The sequence below is a fragment of the Rhipicephalus sanguineus genome, chromosome 5, assembly GCF_013339695.2.
Source record: "Rhipicephalus sanguineus isolate Rsan-2018 chromosome 5, BIME_Rsan_1.4, whole genome shotgun sequence".
Classification (NCBI taxonomy): Eukaryota; Metazoa; Arthropoda; class Arachnida; order Ixodida; family Ixodidae; genus Rhipicephalus; species Rhipicephalus sanguineus.
This window is the reverse complement of record NC_051180.1, coordinates 71,594,511-71,617,226: the sequence shown is the minus strand read 5'-3', so window position 1 is coordinate 71,617,226 and position 22,716 is coordinate 71,594,511. Positions and strand designations below refer to the sequence as shown.

General features: G+C 43.5%; 1 protein-coding gene across 3 annotated transcripts in view; it reads right to left on the bottom strand.

The window, feature by feature from the left end:
* The window catches only part of LOC119393741 (hepatoma-derived growth factor-related protein 2), a 67,509-nt gene that overhangs the window by 44,395 nt on the left and 398 nt on the right, over positions 1 to 22,716 (bottom strand). For 2 of the 3 annotated variants that reach the window (XM_037660875.2, XM_037660873.2), the window contains exons 2-8: positions 20,527 to 20,603; positions 16,900 to 17,038; positions 15,493 to 15,615; positions 14,275 to 14,325; positions 10,383 to 10,433; positions 9,918 to 10,182; positions 2,997 to 3,218 (exon numbers count right to left, since the gene is read on the bottom strand). In XM_037660875.2, the coding sequence (XP_037516803.1) occupies positions 2,997 to 3,218; positions 9,918 to 10,182; positions 10,383 to 10,433; positions 14,275 to 14,325; positions 15,493 to 15,615; positions 16,900 to 17,038; positions 20,527 to 20,603 (928 nt within the window). The remainder of the gene's footprint in view (positions 1 to 2,996; positions 3,219 to 9,917; positions 10,183 to 10,382; positions 10,434 to 14,274; positions 14,326 to 15,492; positions 15,616 to 16,899; positions 17,039 to 20,526; positions 20,604 to 22,716) is intronic. The other variant, XM_037660874.2, reaches the window with a different exon arrangement.

The window sequence follows — 22,716 nt, the reverse complement described above, 5'->3', positions numbered from 1 at the left end:
GAGAGAAAAGGAAAGAGGGGGAGTTGTCTTCAAAGCAAACAGAAATGAGCACCTACAGCCATCAGCTTTATCTATTAGCAAAGCTCTGCCGTGGTGGACAAGAACACCGAAGGCATTGGGGCTATTTAACGTCTTTACGAGTCATTCAGAAATTGTCTGACCCGGGTATAAGAGTAAGAAAGCATAGCAAAACAGTTTTCAAAGGCTGCTAACAGACTGAACAAATGTCAGGAAATACAATGGGATACAGTTGTAAGAAGGTATGAAGCCCTTTTTAAAACAGTTCTGGCAGTGCTAAAGTGCGTGTTTATATTTACGCGATGAACGAAAACTGTGTACGACGAGTGCAATATGGAGCTATATTTTCACCTTCACCAGCTTGAATTTTATATATGTATAAGACACCAATAAGATGATAGCAATTGAGAAGCTTGTAGGCATAGCATCAAGTGTAGGTGGCAGAAGATAAACAAAATAATGTATGTATGAATCCCACACATTCCAGCTGCATACACAATTAGTGTGTGAACTTCGGTTACAGCTTCAATGATACATAAAATGAACTGTTTCAAAGGGGCTAACAATAGAAGTCTTGACTAATTTATGTCTGCAAAATCCAAACACTGTTTTGTACTCCCAAAACTTGTTAAATTGACAATGAAATCTGTTTTAATGGCTCTGAAACCTTAAGGGGGGACGAGGGTCTTAAAATAGCAAAAAATCGTAAAAATTGTCAACTTTTAGAAATCACTATTTCAGGTATTTGTAGTCCAAATTATGCTCTGGAAAAATATATGTTATGGCAAAAAGGCCTTTCTTTATCTTACATGCTCAAAAAATTAAATTTAAAATGTTTTTAAATCGAAACGCAATTTTCTCAGCTTTGTTATTTTTGTGAAGTGAATCTGCCTTAGGGAAGTTTTGAGGAGGTTTCTATGAACATATTTAAACAAACTTGGTATCATTTTTTTCAGCAGCACCTGAACTACAGGCTAAAGCTTTACTTTTTTTCTGAACATTGATGCAATTCTAATTATTTGATAAGTACCAGCTAATTACTGGAAGCTAACTTTTACGTTCCAAGTTTGAAAATTATTTCTGATCAAAGGAACAGCTGTTTTGACATCTAATTTGCTTTAGCCTGTGAGGTGGACCTTTTAGAAGAACCACGTAGTCCTGAAAAGTAACTTTTTGTATTCTAAGTTACCATAACGAACCGTAAGGAATTACCTAATTACAATGAGGATATTTGTCATAACTTCCTTTCTAAATGAAATATTTGAAATATGTTTGCAGATTTGAAATCTCCATTCAATTATACACATGCACGCCAGTTTTCATTAAGATAGGACAATAAATAAAAAAAGTTTTTTCGAGACCCTCATCCCCCCTTAAGAAATACCATGAATTGCACATCTGTTTGAACACATAAAAATGACTTTGCTTCCAAGCATTGTTTCAGCACGTCAGATGTGTCAAAGAAACCTAAGCCTGTGTAACGTAGCGCTTCCTTCTGTAACGTCACAATGTTATCCAGTCCTGTTAACTCTCGCCTCATCACAACTGCCTTCAATTTATCTCTGCAGTTGTGCTCAAGACTGCGGTGGCTGAAGAAATCCCAGGGCCCAAGAATATGGCCCAACAGCCAGCAACAAAAACTCATGGCCGTAAACAAATACTGGCACAAAATCTTTCTCTCTTCTTTTTGCTTTATATTAGGAAACTGGTGAATATGTAACCATAGTAAGATGTTTTACTTCCTTAGTTGCACAAAAATCCAAACTATACATAGCTTACTATGACCAATACAAAGCATGTGCCGAGTAGAGTGCGGCTTAACGCATGTCAGGCACAAGAACTCCAGACGTCCAAAAATTTGATGTCGTGGTCACGTGACATCACCGACAAGCTGGTTGGTAAGACTGGTGGTGTATTGGTCAGAAGCCACACTGCACTTACTTTGCCAAAAGCACTTAGGGATGAGATAAGAGGGCAAACAAAGTGAATAAGGTGACTCATGTTCTCGCAGAAGTGACAGCAGGGGACCAAGCTTGTTGAATGCGGAAATATGCAGGATGAAGGAAGAAAGAATAGCCAATTTGATGTAAACCCAGCTTTTGGCAGAAAAGCTATCTGCGACTTGTGAACATCCCACCAGGCTGACTGACATGCCTGCCAATAATTTGTGATCAACGATTTGTGACACCATGCGATCACTACATCCATCTTTTGTGATGTTCGGAGAGCCCTGCTCAACAGACCCTATGCAACAAGGTCACAACACGGCCCCAGTGCAGCTTCTGAACATTTGCAGAATTCGCTGTGATAGATGTGCAATGAGAGTTTGGAGCTATCTAATAAAGCAAAAAAGTCGATAATAATAAAAATGGGTGACAATATCTTCAAGGGACCAAAAGTCAGTGTTTTCAACCATTGTTCAACCAGCGAACGTAAACAAATACTAATATGAGGCAATTTCAGCTTTCACTTCGAGAAACCCATCATCAGCCTGCCACTACCACCATTAGCATACAGCTCCTCAGTGCTTTCTCTACTCAGCACTTCCTAAAAAAAATAGCACATAATCTTTTTTGGTCTGCTAAAATAAAAGTTAAAAAGCATAAAACAACGCATCTCTGTACTCAATACTACATTAACAGAATGCCCTATCTACCATTCGTCATGCACAGTTCTTACTTCTTGCAAGCATGAAGGAACAGGGGGAAATGCAAAAATGCGGCCATTTGCAGTCACCCAACAAGAGAGGCCCTGGGATTTGAAAGCTGCGGTTGCTGGTGACCTCTGCATCCCACACGCAATGCTCTGCCTACCTCCTCACCATCCGATGACTGAAGCAACCACATCCGCAGAGCTACGTACGAGATGTCTTTTTGAGTCAGCGGATTATACGCATACCCAGTCACCGGAAGACGAAAAAAGACGAGAGAGATGAAACAGTGTAAAAATTTTCCCCCCTGTTCAAATGGCCGACCTACCAGAGTTTTCTTTGGCAGCAGCTAATTCAGCGCTTGCGTGTTTGTCCCGTCGCCGGCCAGACTTCTTTGGCGGCTTTGCGCTGGGAGCTTCAACAGGCTTGTCTTCGACTTCGTCCATCTTCTCTTCTTGTGGCTCGGGTTCAGAATGTGCTGGGGCTTCCGGTACAGGCTCCTCGTTTTTCTCCTTGTGATGGTGTCTCCCTTTTTTCCCACGATGAGGGGCTGCGCAAGTATGAAAAGGATAAGAAAGCTGCTTAGGAGGGAGCTGCAAACATCAAAGGGCCACTAAAGAGGAAAGCTGTTTTTCTCATATTAGTAAATTACTCCTTCACAATTCCAAGATCACCACGCTTGCCACGAGAAGACGCTTGGCAAGTGAGAAAATGTGCAAAAAAAAAAAAAAAAATGCGGGTGGCGATGCCACCTTGTCGCTCTCGCACCAAACACTGCGACATCGTAGATTTTGACGGTGTACACTAGGCCCTACGTAGTTCTTAATCGGTAATTGTACTCTGAGGGCGAACATAGACTCAACATAGCAAGTGTCAAAACATTTCGCTGATCCTATGTCGCAAAAATACGATAAATGCACTTTGAAATTCGCGATATAACGTGCGGAAATTTCAGCGCGATATTTTATAATGAAACTCTGACCCTCATTTTCTTCTCTACCAATAAACCTATGATGCTGAAATTAAGGACATTAGAATTCTTAGAGCAATATTCATCAATGTAATCCAATTAATTGTTTTACTTTAGTGTCCCTTTAAGCAGCAAATTTTCTGCAAACAAGTGTTTACAAATAAGCAAGTAAGGTGGGATGGTTGATTACACATACAGTAAACTCTCACTTGTACGAACGTCGGTTTAACGAATATTTCAGAATAACGAACTTTTGGAAAATCCCCGGCGATTTTCTTATGCATTCTATGCAAAAATCTTTCAGTTAAACGAATTTTAGAATAGTGAATTTTTCAGTTGAACGAACTTGATCCGCGGACCCAGGCTCATTTTTTAAAATCAATTCAACGAAGTTTTGTGCACTGCAGCACTGGCATAGCCGAGGCGGTAGAGTATGTTAGAAAGTTGCGAGGCTTCGTGTCTCAGCAACAAGCTGTGCCAGAGGCAGTGCATAGAAACGTAGACTCTCTGGAAAGCTTTGTCTCTTCTTGCGCTTTAAGGGCACCAGTCCAAATGAATATTACAGGTTTGTTTTCAAAATAAATTGCATTTCACACTTTTGACTCTAATGTCTGCTGTGCCCAATGCTGTTCCATATTCTAGTGAATATTCAGTTTAGTGAACTTTCAGTTAACTGAACTATTTCCTTAGGTCCCTTGAAGTTCACTCAATTGGGAGTTCACTGTATTACAAACACCAAACTTCAAAGGCTATTTTTTTGCATAATGATACATAACCAGCAATTTCTGGATGGGGTCAAGAAGACATGGCCAATGTGCACACTATTGTCAAGCATCTTCACAGCCTTTGTACAGTGCCCACAAAATAGAACACTTCAATTTAGGGATAATAATTGTCCTCCGTTCTTGTGACATCAACACAATGCTGGCCTTGTACAATTACATCTGTGCCAAAATCCCATTTAATGCCCAGATTTGTAACGACATGACATGGTTATCGCCAGCGAAAGTGTGCACAAGTTATGCTTAATACTTTGATATCACGTTTCATTCTGTGAGCAATGCACTTGCAAACATGCCAGAATTTTGTATAAATAAAGCTAGATTTTTTTATTTACATTTATTTATTTATTTATTATTTATTTTTGCTGGGACAGAGGTGCAGTGTTAATATGAGGTTCACTTTCTTTCTTATTGCAATGAGCCTTAAACAAACAATTCCCTTTGTGTTTGTAACTTCGGTTTGAACGAAGCCGCCATGATTACCCCCATGTGATCTATGCACTATGCCTGCTCATTTGCAATGCCCAAATGTGGCGAGTAAGGGCCCCTCTAAATGCCCTGAGAATGTGTTTCGTTCACAAAATAGAATTGTACCACGAACAAGCTGATAGTTTTGGGGGATGGTAGGAGTTAGGTTTGCATTGAGCTCACATTAAAGGTACAGGTGTGACATCTTCGACTAGTATTTTTATGTTTAAATAACAGTCTGAACCCTGTAAATAACTATTGTGCTCATTTCTACAAAAGTTTTGGTTTGATACCTAATAATTGTTGGGGTTTTACGTCCCAAAACTGCAATATAATTATGAGAGATAGTGGAGGGCTCCAGAAGTTTCTTCGACCTCATGGGTTAACGCGCACCTTTAGTTTGGTACCTAGGAGATACCTAGCACTGTAACAACAGTTGCTTCCGCACGCAACTGCCCGAAGGAATGTACACACCACTTCTTTAACTTCATGAGCAACGTCAGAATGCCAAGCACTCTACTGCTACACAACGCTTGCAAACTTTGTTCACTGTAATCACAGGCGGGCGCACAAGGGGGGCAGGCAGCCATTATGTTTTAGATGCGAAGTATCTTATGGCGGAGTTCAATCCGGTGGTGGTGGTGGTGGTGTGCGGCGTGACCACCCTTACTGCGCATACGCTCACCACTCCCCCTCTCCCCTCCCCCTTTCCACTCTTCCTCTGAAACGCGGGCTAGACATGCCGAAATTCTCGCCTGCGCAACGCCGCAATGAGCTCCAGCGCATGCGCATCCCCTCCCCCTCTCTCTCCTCTCCTACGCGGCCCCCCTCTTGCACGCCTGCCGACTGCGTTCCCCGCTCGCCCTGTGAGAATTAACGGCGTCGCTAGAGGGAAGACAAGACGCGCGTAGCGCTCCTCTTCGCGTTCCACGACGCGAGGTCGCTAGCATGCCCAAAGAACGCCAACGGAACGCAATCGTGCAAGTGCTCCGGCTTCGCATCGCCTCATGGTCCCCTTAGCGGGAAATTTCTTTTCCTTTTTCATAAACATAGGTTTTATTTTTAATTACATAAAAATTTAAACTCATGCTTTGAAATAAAATATAAAGAGAACAAGCATGTGCCACGGCGCCAGGCCAGGGAGCTTAGCCTATTAACACTGAGCAGCCTATTTCTGGCACATTTCTAGCTAATACGATGAAAAAATCCGTAAAACAGGGGGTGGATGCTCGAGCCAACGTTTCGACAAGTGGACTTGTCTTCTTCAAGGCTGGAACTGATTTCCTTAGCTATCGTGTGTATATGCTTCGTGCCCTCTCCAAAAAAAGGGGGGGGGGGAGGACGGGAGGGTGTACGTTTCGCTGAATGATTGTCAATGGAAGCACGTGGCATTTTAACAATAGTAGGTTCGAAAGCTTAGAAGAAGGGATTAACTCTCATTCGTTTTCGTTGTGTATGTACCATATCGAATAGATTCGAGAGCCCCCTTAGAAACGTTAATGCCTGCTGGCTGGAGTGTATTGAACTTGAGCCCCCTTAGAAACGTTAATGCCTGCTGGCTGGAGTGTATTGAACTTGTTCACAAGTTCAATACACTCCAGCCAGCAGGCATTAACGTTTCTAAGGGGGCTCTCGAATCTATTCGATATGGTACATACACAACGAAAACTAGGGGTGTGCGAATATTCGAAATTTCGAATATTTTTCGAATAGTGTTTGCTATTTGATTCGATTCGCACTGAAATTTTACTATTCGAACTATTCGAACTTCCCAAAAACAAATGCAGTCAACGTCCGGTTGAAAGTGACCCCTTCAGATTTTCAATATGCTTCACCTCATTACACTCTCGTATTGCGGCAAAGCTGCCTTTCAAGCTCCGTTACGGTCGAACTTAGCCAAGAGACAAAGTCCGGTTGGAAATGGTCCCTAGATTTTCAATATGCTTCACCTCATCACACCCCCGTATTGCGGCAAAGCTGCCTTTCAAGGTCCGTTACGGTCGAACTTAGCCAAGAGACAGTCGACGTCCGTTTGGAAGTGGTCCCTAGATTTTCAATATGCTTCACCTCATCACAACCCCGTATTGCGGCAAAGCTGCCTTTCAAGCTCCGCTACGGTCGCAAATGTATTAACTCAAGAAAACGCTGGTTCCAATATGGAGGTAAAAGATGTGGCAGAGTTGGGGGCTCAATTAATGCGGTTTTGGACCTGAAATTTGGGCAGGAAGTACGAAAAATCGGACGCCGAAGTTTTTTAGCATCCAAAATTTCAGATGTTCTTATATATCGACGTCTACGAGGCAGATTTGGAACTCCGGACTTGAAGGGAGCACACCCTTGTCCGCTACATCAGTTGGCCTTTCACAGCAGTTGAAAGAGGAGGAGAGGCTGAGGAAATGGCACCTCTGCCTATCATGTGTAAAGTGTTGTCGGCAACACTTTTGTTGCACCAAATCATGTACATAAATACAATTCGGCCTCTACATTGCCTCACTCTTGATAAGAAAAAAAACTATGAAATATGACCCCACCAGCGCTTCATCAACCTAGCGAAAAGAAATACTTTCATGTTGCGATCTCACAAGAACATACTTAGGGATTCTCTGCAACTTTTTCTGTAATTTCACTTCGAATTATTCGAAAAATGTTTGAGAAATATTCGAAAATTATTCGAAATTATTCGATTCGATTCGCACTCAATCTTTATTATTCGAATTCGCTTCGCACCCAAAATTTTGCTATTCGCACAGCTCTAACGAAAACGAATGAGAGTTAATCCCTTCTTCTAAGCTTTCGAACCTACTATTGTTAAAATGCCACGTGTTTCCATTGACAATCATTCAGCGAAACGTACACCCTCCCGTCCTCCCCCCCCCTTTTTTTTTCGTTCCTTATGACTCACCCAATCGTCGCGGTGGCCTCTCCCCCCCACCCCTTCTCCCCTCTTTTGGAGAGGGCACGAAGCATATACACACGATAGCTAAGGAAATCAGTTCCAGCCTTGAAGAAGACAAGTCCACTTGTCGAAACGTTGGCTCGAGCATCCACCCCGTTTTACAGATTTTTTCATCGCAGCTTCCATCTTCCACTTCCTGCCGTTTTTTGGATTTCTAGCTAATACGCCATTCAGGGTAAACTATCAAATGAAAATACTAGGACCTTTTTGTTATAACACATAAACATAGGCGTGCACACGAAGGGAGGCATGAGGGGAGCCCCTCTTAATAACCTAAGGGGGGGTGCAAAGTCTGCCGCATGCCATTATACAGTCGTAACTGTCCCGTCATTGTTTAAAGAGGAGGGTTATGGCCATGCAGACTGTTCATGATAATGCAGCCGAAGGCCCCTGATGTTGCATTCCTAGAACTGTCTAATTCCCTTATTTACTTCTGTTAAGCCAGGGACCAAAGGCAGGCCATCGTGGGAAGCACATCATCGCCCCTTTTTCTTTTTTTCATCCATTGTGAAGCATGTTGTCATTGGACTCAACCACCAGCAGGGTTATAGCCACGCAGATTGTTCACGATAATAGCGGCCGAATGGGGGCCGCAATAGAACTTTGCCACCCACTCTTAATGGGGAATCCTGTCTTTCTTGCAAAGCAATCTTTCTTGTAAAGTATGTTTATGCTCGCTGGTGATTTTTTAAAATCCGATTCCTGCTTCGTTGTCAATGGATTCCAACAAACTGTCGACACAAATAAATAAAGGTAGATGATTGGGAATTCTTTTTTTTTTTTTGCATTCTGAAGCGCAGCGTAATGAACATTTGTGGCACGCCAGAAATAATCAGCACCACTTTAGGAAGCTCGTGCTCTTAGTACCTTTTGAACTGAAAAGCAGATATCACTTTCGTACTTCGTTTCGGCTCTTCGGAAGGGCTTCAGATTGCTCCACAAGGGCTTCACATATAATAGCCCGTTGCTGTTTTGATACAAGGTGCATCGCTTAATTTACAGTGCAAATGATCAAATGATGCTGAAGCCTAAACGCTGATAAAATTAAAGAAAACCACTTCCGGGTCCCTTTAACTGTCAAGTAATTCAAATGTGATGTTTGAAAAATAAATCTCAGGGCGGGGACACTTGCAAGGGGTGTCCCCCCAACCTGAACAGAAGGGGGGTGACCGTGCAGGGGGTAAACCACCCCCCCCCCCCCCCCGATTTATGCCACTGCTAGCCAATGAGGTTTTTTGTGGCTGACTCTGTGCATGATGTTACAGTAAAAGCGCGTTAATTCAAACTCAAAGGGGACTATAAAACTTCGAATTAAGTGGAGTTCGAATTAGCAGGCGGGCGCTAGAATGAACAGACAGCGCGCCACACCGTGCAGAGAGAACCCAGAGAAGCCACTTCTGAACTCGTTCCCACAAATTAGGCAATACTACATATTTGTGGCAAAAAATTTCGTAAATGAAGTTCATGCTCAAACAGTGAACAGAATTTAGTGATCCCAGTCAGTGATACGCCAGAAACAAACAGCGACTTGCATTCACGTGAGCAGTGAGCCCTAATGCCAAAATATACGAAGCTATTCGTGCTCCAAAACACGTTCATTTACACGGTACAGTTAACGAAATCAAAATTCAAGGTCTTTCTTTCTTCGTTTATTTACAGAACAATATTGAAATTGTCCAAGGGGACACTGCTAAAGGCAAACATTGCCTGAATAGGCCGTGCCACCCATACAGCAGTAGCAGCAGACAGACGACATTTACAATAATAAAATCATACATGTAAATTAATCACTACACTTATTTTACACAGATGAAAGTAATGAGTAATTTGGGTGATCATTCTGGGCCGATTTCTATGAGGAGGGATGAAAGCCAGAGGGCTCCCAGTTCGAATTAACCGTTGTAGATACCGACGCGTTCGAATTATCGGGAGTTTTCCCCCATAGAAATAAATAGGGCTGTGCCTGGACTAGAGCGTCAGTTCGAATTAGCAGTAAGTTCGAATTAACCAAGTTTGAATTAACGAGCTTTTACTGTATTCCCCTAGACTAAGGGGCACAGCTGGCACACTTACTTTCTTTGGGCGCAGGGGGCTCCTCCTTGGCTGGAGAGACTGGTGGTGACGCTGGAGCTGCTGGTTCTTCATTATCCTCTTCAGGTGGCGGCGGTGTCTCCTCTTCACTAGCTTCCTTATGGTTGCCTTCCTCCACATCATCAGTGGGCTGTGCATCCTCCCTTTCCTCTTCACTCTCAGAGCTAAACTTCTTGCGTTTTATCTTGCGGCCGCTGCGACTACGGCTGGGAGCAGCCTTGACGGACGAGTCCCTAGACCGAGAGCCCTGGCAGAGAGAATGGTCACCGCATAAGAGACGCCATATGTGCTTACGAGTGCCATATAAGCTAGGGCTATGAGTGTGCCAGTGTACTGCCACTCGAACTCAAGGAGAGTGCAATTAATTCCTAGCAGGTAATTCACTGAAAAACATGTCTTAAAGAGTCTGTAATGAAAGTTCATATGAGCACTGGCAGAATGTCTCACCCGTCTCTTCGGAGTTTCTTCTTCGCCAGTTTTCTGGTCATCTGTCGAATCCTAAAAGAAGGAAAAGAAAACAAATAAGACTCAATAAGCAAGCATAGTGAAACTTTCGGGTTTAGCCGACTGTTGAGACAGCTAGTAGGCGCCCTGAGGTTGTGAAGCAAGTTATAAAATCATGAATGCAATCGTTTTCTTGTGGCTTCCACAACTGCGCAGTGTACAAGATTTCTTTTCTTCAGTTCCACAAGTTCTAAGACATCGAATGCGAATAAAAATGAGCTCCATACATGGTGCCACCTCCTTGTCACTAAGATTCAGTGTTGCATACTGCAGGCCAAAGTATGGCCCCAATATGAGTCAGCAAAATATGAGTACAGTTAACAACATATCCTATAAACAGAAGAAAAAAAAAAGTAATGCCTTGTTAACTCGTAGTAGTAAAAACCAGAAAAAATTTCGAGATAAGCAAAGTTGCCCAAATTTCATTGAGAAGTCCAGTTCTATCTAAGAATGTTATCACTACTACTCACCAGTTTCTTAAGGGGAGCGCCTAACTGGCTCTTTGTAAAGGTTTCAAAGAAAAATAATGACATACCAGAGCTATCAACCAGCTGTGTTTTTCGGCACTGCTTTTTTATCTACAGTCAAACCTCGATATATCGAACACGGACATATCGAATTATTGCCTATATCGAACGGTTCCTATATCACGTGGGAAATCGCATGCATTTTTAATTTTTTATTTCGAACGAAGTTTGACGTATAATGGATATATCGAACTCAGCCACTCCAAACCGCCCGCGCTCCGCTGACAGGCGGCGAGCTTTCCCGCCGCGCTCCGTTGACAGGCGGCGAGCTTTCCCGCAACTCTCGAAAATAGCGGTAGCGCGGTGGGCGTTTACGACTGCTGCACACAGCGATGGCGCCGAGTGCGCCACTTGAACGTAGCGGCATACGCACGCCGCAGCCTTGCAGCAACGACGCACTGCACTTGTTGCACCAGCTCCTCCTTGATAGTATCGCCAGGCATCCGTCGCATCAGTCGTTGTTGTGCTCGTGTGTTAGGCCTGCCGCACGTTGTGGTGTGTGTAGCGATGGCTGCAGACGCGAAGAAACGGACGACCCTGACTTTTGCAGCAAAACTGGAAGCAATCCAGCGCGTTGAGAATGGTGAGAAGAAGTCGAGTGTCGCGGACGGGTTAGGCATACCAAGGAGCACATTGAGTACTCTGCTCAAAAACAAAGCCGACATAAAGGCCAAGGCCGAGAAGAGTCAGCACGCGGGCTTCGGTGGACGCACTGACGAAGCATCAGTGGAAGAATCCCAGGGAGCTGGGTTGGCATGCGCAGATGAAGAAAGCGAGCTCGCCGAAACGTGGAGCAAGCTGGAGAGCTTTGTTGGTGCGGAGCCGCAAAGCAAGTGCATCGAAGACTTCGTTGGAGGTGACGACAGCACTGGTACAACGGCGGAGCTAACGGATGTAGAGATCGTCGCCGAAGCTACCGCTGAGCAGCCGAATGAAGACGCTGCCGAGGTGGATCCCGCAAGCGCTGATGGGGCCCCGCTCCCGACATCAGCTGAGGTCGTAGCCGCTTTGGCCCTTACGCGCCACCATTGCAGCGCGATTGAAGGCACCGGCCTTTCACTTGTGGATCGCCTGGACTATGTTGAGGACGCAGTCGTCAAACACGCCATTGCCAACAAAAAGCAGGCTACTCTTTTTCAGTATTTTAAGCCAACACAATAAATACAACACCACAACGTGCGGCAGGCCTAACACACGAGCACAACAACGAACGATGCGACGGATGCCTGGCGATACTATCAATAAATCTTCAAGTGAGTATTTACTGCACCACGATTGGTTCGTTGGTTGTTTTCCACAAGTTCTTGACGCATGTTTTACATGATTTTTTATATCGAATTCTGGATATATCGAACTATTTCGCGATCGCCGTGCCGTTCGATATATCGAGGTTCGACTGTAGTGCAGAAGGACCAAGGCTGGTCTGCCTCTCAGTAGCACTTGCACCTAACAAAGCTTTCTCGAGTTGCTTAACACATCGCATGTACTGATCATACGCGCCGCTGCACTCAACTTTATTTCGCATCAAGGGAAGCATGTTTCTTGTTTTGGCCGACGTCGTCACCCCTTGAGTAGCTGCGTCGACACTGCCGCGATCACCGTGCGTGACGCCACGTTGTTTCGCTTAAGAAAATGGTCAAACCAGTCGATGTTACAGGCGAGATCAGTGTAGCCCACCGCTAAGTCCAGAGAATCGGCCTTCTTTGTCAATGTTGTGACTAGAAGGGGCTCCTCTCGCACGATGCAACCACACAATCAGCGACGTTTTGACGTCTGGAAACTTCGAGCCTTGAATCCGCTTCTTTGATTAGTGCAGCATCAGTCACTTGCTTTGCTTTGGCGGCGTTATCCTCACCACATCACACGGCCGATGAAAAAATACGTGTGACGTGCCTTGCGTAAATAAAATGCTGAAATCGCATCTCTGACGGTAAACAAAACGACGTGTACCACCCGAGCTATTTTGCAGGGCCTGCCCCTGTGCACCATGTGCACATCTATAGCGTCACATGACGTAACCCAAGGTTGCTTGACAAAGCTGTTATGCCACTAGGTTCAGACTTCACTTCCGGGAGCAGCGTCCACTTCGTCGTAAACGCAGCAGCCTCGCGTGAACCTTGTGACACGTATGACATTTTGCCGCTATACTCGCAGACAACTTTTCTTGGCAATGAAGGAAAGGCTACGGGGGCGGAGCTGCTGCACATGTACTTCCGCAAAGTAGTCCGGTTCGGCGCGCATCTCGAATTTAGTTTTGGCTTGTGAACCTTCCGTATCTTCAGTGACGGCCGTTTGATTATTCGAGTGGCCGTCAATGTCTTAGACAGCCGCTTCTTACTGAAATTCGTCACAAGCTCCTTCGGCGAGTTGTCGGAAAAGCTGGAGGGTGACGAGAGCTCACCTTAAGATGAAGACACCATTTTGACTGTGAGGTGCACACAAAAGGTGAGACGTTTTCACACGCAGAAGTACGCGAAATGAAACTGCACAAAGAAAAACAAATATAAATATCTCCTTGGTGCGTGCTGACCCTCTTTTCAAACAGTGTCCTGTAGAACATAAGGTAAATTTTTTTTTTATTCTCACGCAGACAACATGGACGCAATTGTGGGACTATATTCTTCAGTGGTAGCACACGCGTGGTTCGGCTCTGTAGCCTTCCCTTCATTGCCAAGAAAAGTTGTCAGCGTAGTACTTTGTGAAACAGTTCGGCGTCAAAGTTTTTGTTCCACTCTGAGTCGAGATAACCAAAAGTGGGCCCGCAAATACTTAGAGATAAAGGGCGATAAGTACATTGCACCTATGAGAAATTATTCGGTACCGCGGGAAATTTCAACTTAGCCGATTTTTCGAGACATGCGAGTTCGAGTTAACGAGGTATTACTGTATAACAGAAAGAACGGGTGGGTAATGCGCCATGGTCGCACTGTGAAAGATGACACGAGAAGACGAAAATTGCAGCTCGCACATTGCTTTGATGTAAAATAAGAACAGGATTAGTGTATTCACTCAGTAAATAAAAGTCTGTTGATGAAGTAGACACCTGTTTGTTTTTTAGTGCCCTTGATAATTTCAACACTTGGTTAAATTGGACAATTTTTCCAGTAACGCAAAATCCCAAATAACCAGTTTTATTTGAATTAGAGATTTAAACCCGAGAACCCTACAACCATCAAGGCGCATCTGCAGATCTACAGTGAGCCACAGGCTCAAACCATTTTCATCTGGAACTTCCAAACCACATTCACAAGAATGTAAAGTAAGTAAAATCTTGTGCATAAACAAGAAAAGAAGAGAGGGCATCCTACCTTTGATGCTCTCTTGGTGCCCCTTTTCTTTACCGATTGTGGCTCAGGCTTCTTAAAAAAAAAAAAAACAGAAAAAAAATTATTGATACATGGATACAGTCGTCTTCGTACACACATTGCATGCGCATGCACATACACACACATACACACACACACACACATGCATACACTACAAGAGGAAGCAAAAGAAAAAGGAATGAAGGCGGTGTTTAACAGGGTACCCATGGCAAATAATATATGTTCGCCTTTCCAGTAAAAACATAACATGCTGTACCCAAGAGAAAAACATTGAGGCTTGATTTGTGAAAATTTCCACACATTCTATATGAGAACAAGAGATATGCTCTCTTGGAGATCTGTTAAAGCTGTTTTTTTGCAATGATGCAAATTGACAAAAGCAAAGTAGAGCTGTTCAGTGACTGTCAGGGCATTGTTTCATTTTTTCTGCACCATCATGACCATTAAATAACAGACACATGAACAAGTAAATACAAGGAGGAGAAAGATAGTACCACTTTCTCAACATGCTTAAGTGTCTTCATACGACGAGTATATTTCATACAAAAGATGCAATGCAAATGTAAAATTTTCATCAGATATTAATAGCAGAGTATAATATACTTGTGTGTGATGCCATTCTTCCTTGCTGACCCAACAAAATGTGTAGTACCATACTTTAAGAATAAGCAGGCACTTCAAAATTTAAACATAATCCCCATGCTGCTTTTTTTAGTTTGTGTTCAGTTTTGTTAATATTCATTTTATGCCACAGAAGAGATAAAAATGAGTGCTCCAAAACATTTTGATTGTAAATGTCACTTCATGTAAATAAACTTCACTCTTTTTGGAAGAATATTCACTTCAAAAGTGGATATCACTCGATAGCAATGACACTGATAAATCATTTTGTATGACAAGGGCATAACAATGGCTTTTACCAACCATTTGGCCCTCACTTCCTGTTCCACATCTCCCATGCATTTCTTTTAGTATGCAGCCCCATGCTTGATGTAGCATACTCGTACTAACATGCATGCAGCAGTGCTAATTGGTACCTGCTTCTTGCTAGGCATGAACCTGCAAGGCTCAGGAAGCCTCTCGCGCACTAAGGATACGTTGGTGTGGGAAATGATAGAGCAGCCACCAAGATGGAGAGAGGAGTGGGGTTTGAGGAGGGCAACCAGCATGCGTAGCAGGCAGCAGCTGATGGGGCCTCACATTTTTTGATGGCTTTTCGTCAATGACCAATTCAGACTCCTCCTTCTCTTCTTCTTCCTCCTCACTTTCGGGTGGCGGCGCCTCCTTGGCCTCTTTTTTCCCTGCAGCTTTGCTGCCAGACCCCTGATGATGGGTGCACAGACAGGTGGGGACAACATATTGATGCCCAGTGCGCTATTTCACAAGACATCATGACTCATTGCTATTTTGCAGCAATTAACGAACATCATCATCATCGTTAAATGTCCTCACTGCTTTCAGACAAGGTGAAGCAAATGTCGTGCCTGATAACAGCCATGACAACCCAGAAGAGGAACACATGCACATGAACAAAACGCAAGAACATTTCTTGCGGTTGAGATCCCTTCCTCGTGTATACAATGCTTGTGCACACAATGTTTGCGCCTGAAATGCTACTAATAAAAAAATACAGCTTGCATGCTTGGCTGTACGTGTGTTTGGCTCAGGAATCAAGAAGACACATTTATTACTACACGGGATATCTAAAAAATAGCATGTCTAGTATGAGTGATGCAAGTGACTTTACGCATTGATAGAGCAGAGACCTCAAGGCCAATGTACCGTAGCACATCAGCGCTTGTGTCTAACAACTGATTAGTTAGATTATCAAATAAGTTGGTTATGAGCAGCTGCCGTGTCGAATTTTATAACCTAAACATAAGTGGATGCTCCATGAAAAACTTGGCGTTACTACTTGCCAGATGCGACACATGGTTCAGAGCATGCAGCTCCCTAGCGTGACCTCCGAGATTAGTTACTACTCGCAGCACACTGAAAATTTCCAGAGGCAACATGCTGAAATGTGTGTAGGATCTGCTGTCCACAGGCACATGACTGGTCTGCTCAGGCACTATTCAGAGACTGCTAAATACAAAAGTAGACACTTACCAGCCCTGTAGCTTTGCCAACAACGCTTCAACAATATATACTCCCTAATCGTTACCAATTTAAGCAAAGTAAAATTTCATTGCATTTAACACGTAGCCCTTTAACTAACAAGCCAGAACTGCACTCGTCCTGTCTGTTTGCCCCAATGTCACCAGAGACAGGACCCACTTCTCAACTTGGCTCATGTCAAGCATACGAGATTCGACACTTGAACATACATTGCAATGCTTTCAATGTGCTTTCAAAAACTGCACATTCACTATATTTATTACAGCTGAAGAAAATAATTTGCTGAAAAAGAAGGGAAGTTTTTACACAATTTTAAGAATTTGGAAGCTATACAGGTAAAAAATGTAAACTTGTGCTGCTATGCACAATAATGCCATTGTTACAGTAGTAGTACATAACAATAAGTAACCACTGCTGTCTTAACACTCAAAAATAAAAGCAGTCTACATAAAGTAAAACAAAGATTCACAGCAGAGCAGTCCGACTTACCCCTAAACCAGGTGGGGTGACAGTGGGATTGTTCTCTATTTCCCACAGACCTTCGTTGAAAAACTTCCTCTTCTGTTGTTGGCCGTACTTGTCCTTGAAATCCTTGTAGGCAAACAAGTCCTTCGGACCAAGAGTCGCCCTAGGACATCAACAAACGGGATCAAATGACGAACCAGTGCGCATTCGTGAAAGCAGTTGAATAAAGGTGTAGTATTTTATCACAGCTGCCATTACCCCTTGCACAACATTTTGCAGCATTCAGTGAAAGTAAGCACTGAACTTGCAAAAGAGTAACATTTGAACTAGCAAAATTTGTAATAATAATTGTAGGGGTTTTACATCCCAAAACCACGATATGATTATGAGGGACGCCGTAGCGGAGGGCTCCGGAAATTTCGACTACCTGGGGTTCTCTAACGTGCGCCTAAAATCTAATGGCGAATTCCATTAGGAGAACAGGAGCACTCAAAAGCACGCCGAAAGTGCTCTCTTCAGAGCTGGCGTGTCTCAGTGGTCGAACAGGAGTCTGAGCACTGTAATCCAGTAGTAGAGCAAGAGCACTCTTGCGGTGCCGGGAGCAGCCAGGAGCAGTTTGTAGTGCTCTTGCCTGAAAAGCGGAGTGGGCGCAGTACTACGGGAGTCACGCGACTTTTGAAAGTCACATTATCCGTATTTGTTTTACTTTTTCTTCAGCCGGCGAGCGCGGCGGCAATGGTAGCAACCATGTGTAGTTTGACACCACTGATGTTGGCCGTATTGGCGCTGTTTGTACTGGTAGCGATGATGATGGATACGAAGTGTATGCAGCTACATTTGCTCGATGCGTCGTTGCGCAAACGTACTATGTAACTGCGAATTAGGATAATGGCGAACTTGCGACTGACATGTTTCACACGTATTTTGCTGCTGCCCCACAGAAAATGCCGCAGCTTCGAATGTTTTGATCACATGCTATATTTCTCCCCATTCGTCACCCTCTCACTTGCTCTCCGAAAGCTTGCCGCATTGCAGTGGCAGATCGGGTGGGCCTGCTCTCAGTGCTCTGCCCCCCACTCCTTACTGCACGATGCCCCTACTCCTGTTCTTTCAATGGAATTCGCCATAAGTACACGGGTCTCAAGCATTTTCGCCTCCATTAAAAATGTGGGCGCCGTGGCCAAGATTCCATCCCGCAACCTTCAGGTCAGCAGTCGAGCACCGTAACCACTAGACCACCATGGCGGGTGGCAAAAATTGTAGGTTTGTAAAATCTGGAAATGCCAGCCAATGAAACTGTCATCTGATGTGGTAAACTTTGAAATGAACCTATGTGCTCACAACAAAATTGGACCTCCACTTTTGAGACATTTAGTTTGTTACAGTCATCATCAGCAGTCATAAATTAAGCTAGCCTATAGCAAAGTAAGCACCATGCTTACGAAGTGCCTCCTATTCATATCTTATGCCTTGGATGCCAGGAACTATGTATTGCTGCTTGTGCTGTACCTTGGTGTATCAAGGTGTTTGTAATGTAATACCCGTGTCACATGGACGTTTGGAAGGCCTTCCAACCAATACGTCTATCAACTCAATGGTCAAGCACGACTTGCTACACGGGGGGTTTCGAAGGCCATCTAGTCAATGGACCCAACAACATTATCGAAACTTCGATGGCCATTGAGTGGCGGAAGCGCAAAACGGCGCAAATGTGCCCTCGTGTTCACAGTGCTTGTACTCACGATTAGAAAAAGAAAAATTTAACCAGTAAGCTTAAAAAGCAGCATATGTGAGCTTTATGAATTATTTAATAAAGTATTTTGCCACTTGAAATGTACGAACTGCACATACTCTCGACAACAGCAACGTCCTTGTCTTCACTGCGACGTCTTGCCGTGTCTCACTTGCCACAGTTTCGCTGCTCAAGAACTTAAAAGCTATATATGTGTTCATAACTACAAACAAAAATTTATTGAAATGTTTAAACAAAAACAACAGACATATTTGTGCTTTTAAGTGGATTTACCGCATTTAACTTTTGGTGACAAATACAAAAATAAAGATCCGCAGCGCCACACATTTTTTGTGAGAAACACCTGAACCACTCAAAGGCCGTTCAAAACTGCTGTGTCAGAGAGCGACAACTCCACGGAGTCAATAGAGTTGTGGCATTTCGGTGGCCACCGGCTGAGTGGCCTTTCAAAAGTGCCCATGTGACACAGGTATAAGTTGATGCCCCCACGTGGCAACTCTAATGCACTTCAAGAGATGCTGTCGAAAAATGGTTTTCTCCGCTAGTGAAACAGCGTCTTAAGGTCCTGCTTTGAACATACAGAGTTGCTACATTGGCTTGTGGAACTTCCTGTTGATAAAGCACACTGAGCAAGACGCGTACGGCCATATGATGTGCTTATACAAGGACAAAGGGTCTAGTGAATGCTTTGAAGAAATTTAGTGGAGATGAGATGAGCCCAGCTGATCTCACAAGCTGTTAGAAGCTATCGCATCCCAGCCATGATCGCTATTACTGGCTCGGTCGGCTGCCTCTGGTTACTTTCGGCATGAAATGGTGCCCATTTTGAATTCAGCTCATTAAAACAGGCAAACCAAAATGCCTCCGCATGTGCAATAATACCAAGAAAGACACAGGAGAGAAACATAAATCATGCAAGGCTGGTACTCCTTATGTACACCTTTGTTACTGAATAAGCAAAAGGGTACGTATTACAAGAGCAAATCAAGGTCAATCTACCTTTCAATTGACTTTGCCCCAAAACGTAAGCACTGGAACATCAATATGTTCGGCTAGTTTGGCTGAAGAAAAGTCCTCAAGGCTATGTAGAGCGATTCTTCAGTTCTTATAACATGCATTGCAGGCCTCCTTCACTGATACACAATTCAGCGATGTCACAGTAAACTGGTGCAAGAGCTTCGTGGCAGTGTTGGCACCAAAAATCTTTCAGTTTTGTCATCACTGGCTTGATGGCCTTCTCCCAAGAAAAGAGTGACCTTTTTGCTGTTGTATCAGTGCGTTTCCTTCTTTATGTGTGTCGTCTGTGCACTGTTTCACTTTTAGCTATGTACCAACCCACCCAAACATTCATTTTAGCTAAAAACTATGTCAGTGCTGACAGGTATTGTTTTGGAACACCCATTTCTATTGATTTGGTGCAGAAAGCAAAAGAATTCATTATTATTGAAGAAAATGAAGGGAAGACTTTGAATCTCATGTTTATATACCAGTGAGACACCATAAATTTCAAAGTATTTCTTTTGTATTAGGTGAATTTTAGCTCAGAATGACTATTCATGACACGAGTGGCCATTAGATATTGCAGAAGCATGAATCGCTAATACAGCTAACTCAATGGTTTCCTTTTACTGTCCTCTTTCAGTGAACACGAAATGACCCTAAAAATCTATAAACTGGAACTTAAGCCTAACAGACATGCGCAATCTGGACAACAAACAAGACCTCCGCATTTTGAACCTACTAGTTAATCTGGCTTTACAGAGTTTCAATTTTGAAGGCAGTAAAAAGCAATTTTGCAAAATCCAAATTTTTGGGCACAGTAAATTCCACGCATGACTTCTATGAATATTACACAGAATTTTCGGGGCAAACCAAGGGCTACAACATCAAAAACTTACGTTTCATACGTGCCGTAGAAAAGCACTGAGTACTTCTGGGTCTTGGGCTTTGATTTATCACCCATGCAATCTTCAACCTATGTGAAAATAACAGGAAGGAATTGCACTCAAGGTTTTGTTAGGTGACAGGGCTTCATTTGCTTCTCTTAGAGACTAAAGTGCTCAGCAAGACGGGCAAGCTGGAAGCCAACAAGAACAATATCATTGCTGAAGCAACCCAGTGAAGCAACCCCTAAAAAATACTAGGCCAACAACACATTCCCAGCTTACGCCAATCTACTGCTATCCTATCTTCGTAACTTTTCATCCCAACACTTTGTCTACCAAGTTATAACTACAGTTGATGTCCACGATGTCTTTCTCATTTTAGCTAGGTGCCAAACAGCAATAAACAAAAGAAAACAAAATGGCAAGATGCAGAACTCCTCTCAAACAGAAATGGCTGGATGCATGAGATAACATTCACAAAATACCGAATTCTCGAATAACAACCTGCCCTGCTCAGCCAAGCTAGACATTAAAAGATGTCATCAACATGATCATCCTCGGCCTATTCTACGCCCAGTGCAGGATGAAGGGCTTCTCCCAAGGATCGCCAATTCACGTTGTCCTGTGTGAGCAGATTCCGTTTTATGGCTTTGAACTTCTTAATTTCATCACCCCCCGTAACTCTCTGCCTTCCTCGGCTGTGTTTCCCATCCCTTGGTATCCATTACATTGCCCTAACCACCGGTTGTCTCTCCAAAGCATTACGTGACCAGCCCCAGTCTATTTCTTCCTCTTAATGTCAACAAGAATATCACCTATCCCTCCCCTTTTGTTCTCAGACCCATTCTGCTGTCTTCCAATCTCTTAACGTTATGCCTATCATTTTCCGTATCATCATACGCTGCATGGTCCTCAAGTTTGTTTCGAGTTTCTTTGCTTTCCTCGAAGTTTCTGCCCCATATGTTGATAAAGGTAATAGGCAGCAAATGTTCACTTTTCGCTTTAAGTACAACATTAAGTGGCCCGTCATAATTTGGGAATGTCTGCCATATGCACTGTAGCCCATCATTATTCTCCGGTGAATTTCGTTCTCGTGAGTAAACTCCCCAGTTAGCAATTCATCTAGATATACACATTCTTGCACATATTCAAGAAGCCAGTTGCTCATTGTGAACCAATGGGCTTTTGTCAGGATATTTAGCATTATCTTGGTTTTCTGCATACTCAGTTTTCGCCCAACTTTAATTCTTTCAGAGTTTTAGGTCTTAAATCGTATCACCAATCCAACGGTATGAGTGCAAAGAAAAAGGCAACATAACCAACCTCACATGTGTAAGCTTCGAAACAATGGATTTGCAGGAAGGGAGATGTAGTGTGGAAGCAGCAGTGCTAGCAGCACTTTTACGTATCACATACATACACGTCTACCATGAAGTACTAAACACACTAAGAATGTACCGCCGAGAAATTTCTAAATCCAACTACTCTTGATTATACCATGCCACAGCATGCAAGTCACAAATGGTTCAATCAATCATCATGCAACAAAAGTGAACACTGAACTTGCCTTTTTTTAATGTACTTTGGGTGTAATATATGCATAAAGGCAAGACAATTTTCACTGACAAAGACTGCCATCAGAAAGGGTACATCTTTCAGTTGTAGCTGCTAGATATTAGCATTGTAGCATAATAGCGTTGCTACATATTATCCTTTGATACTTTATGACTATGCTGTTGACTCGTGCACACACGAAGCTACCCATGAAAGAGGGGCGATTTCAAACATGCTGCCGTCCTTGTCGCAACTGCTGTTTACTAGAAGATTCCTTTGGTAATTTAGGTCTCCTGTATTACCTAGTGAAAACAGGTTGTGAAGGCAAGTATAAAGTTACGAATGCAAGTGGTTTTAAACGAACTGCCGTCTCCCAGAGAGAGTTACGGGCACTACGCGCACACCAGATACGAATCGCACGAACGAATAGTGCAACGTGCAGCAACAACACGATCGCAGCCTACGTATTTCAAGCGACATTTGAAGCCACTTTACGATCTGGCATGGCAGCAAAGTATAAATTGCATGCCGGCTTTGAGGAGCCCTTAATGGAGGGCCGGCATTGGCATAGCTAGCGTATTTATTGGCAGTTTCCTGTAAGCAAACAAGCCCGGGGCAATCGGGTGAGAACTGGTAAAGAAAAAAAGG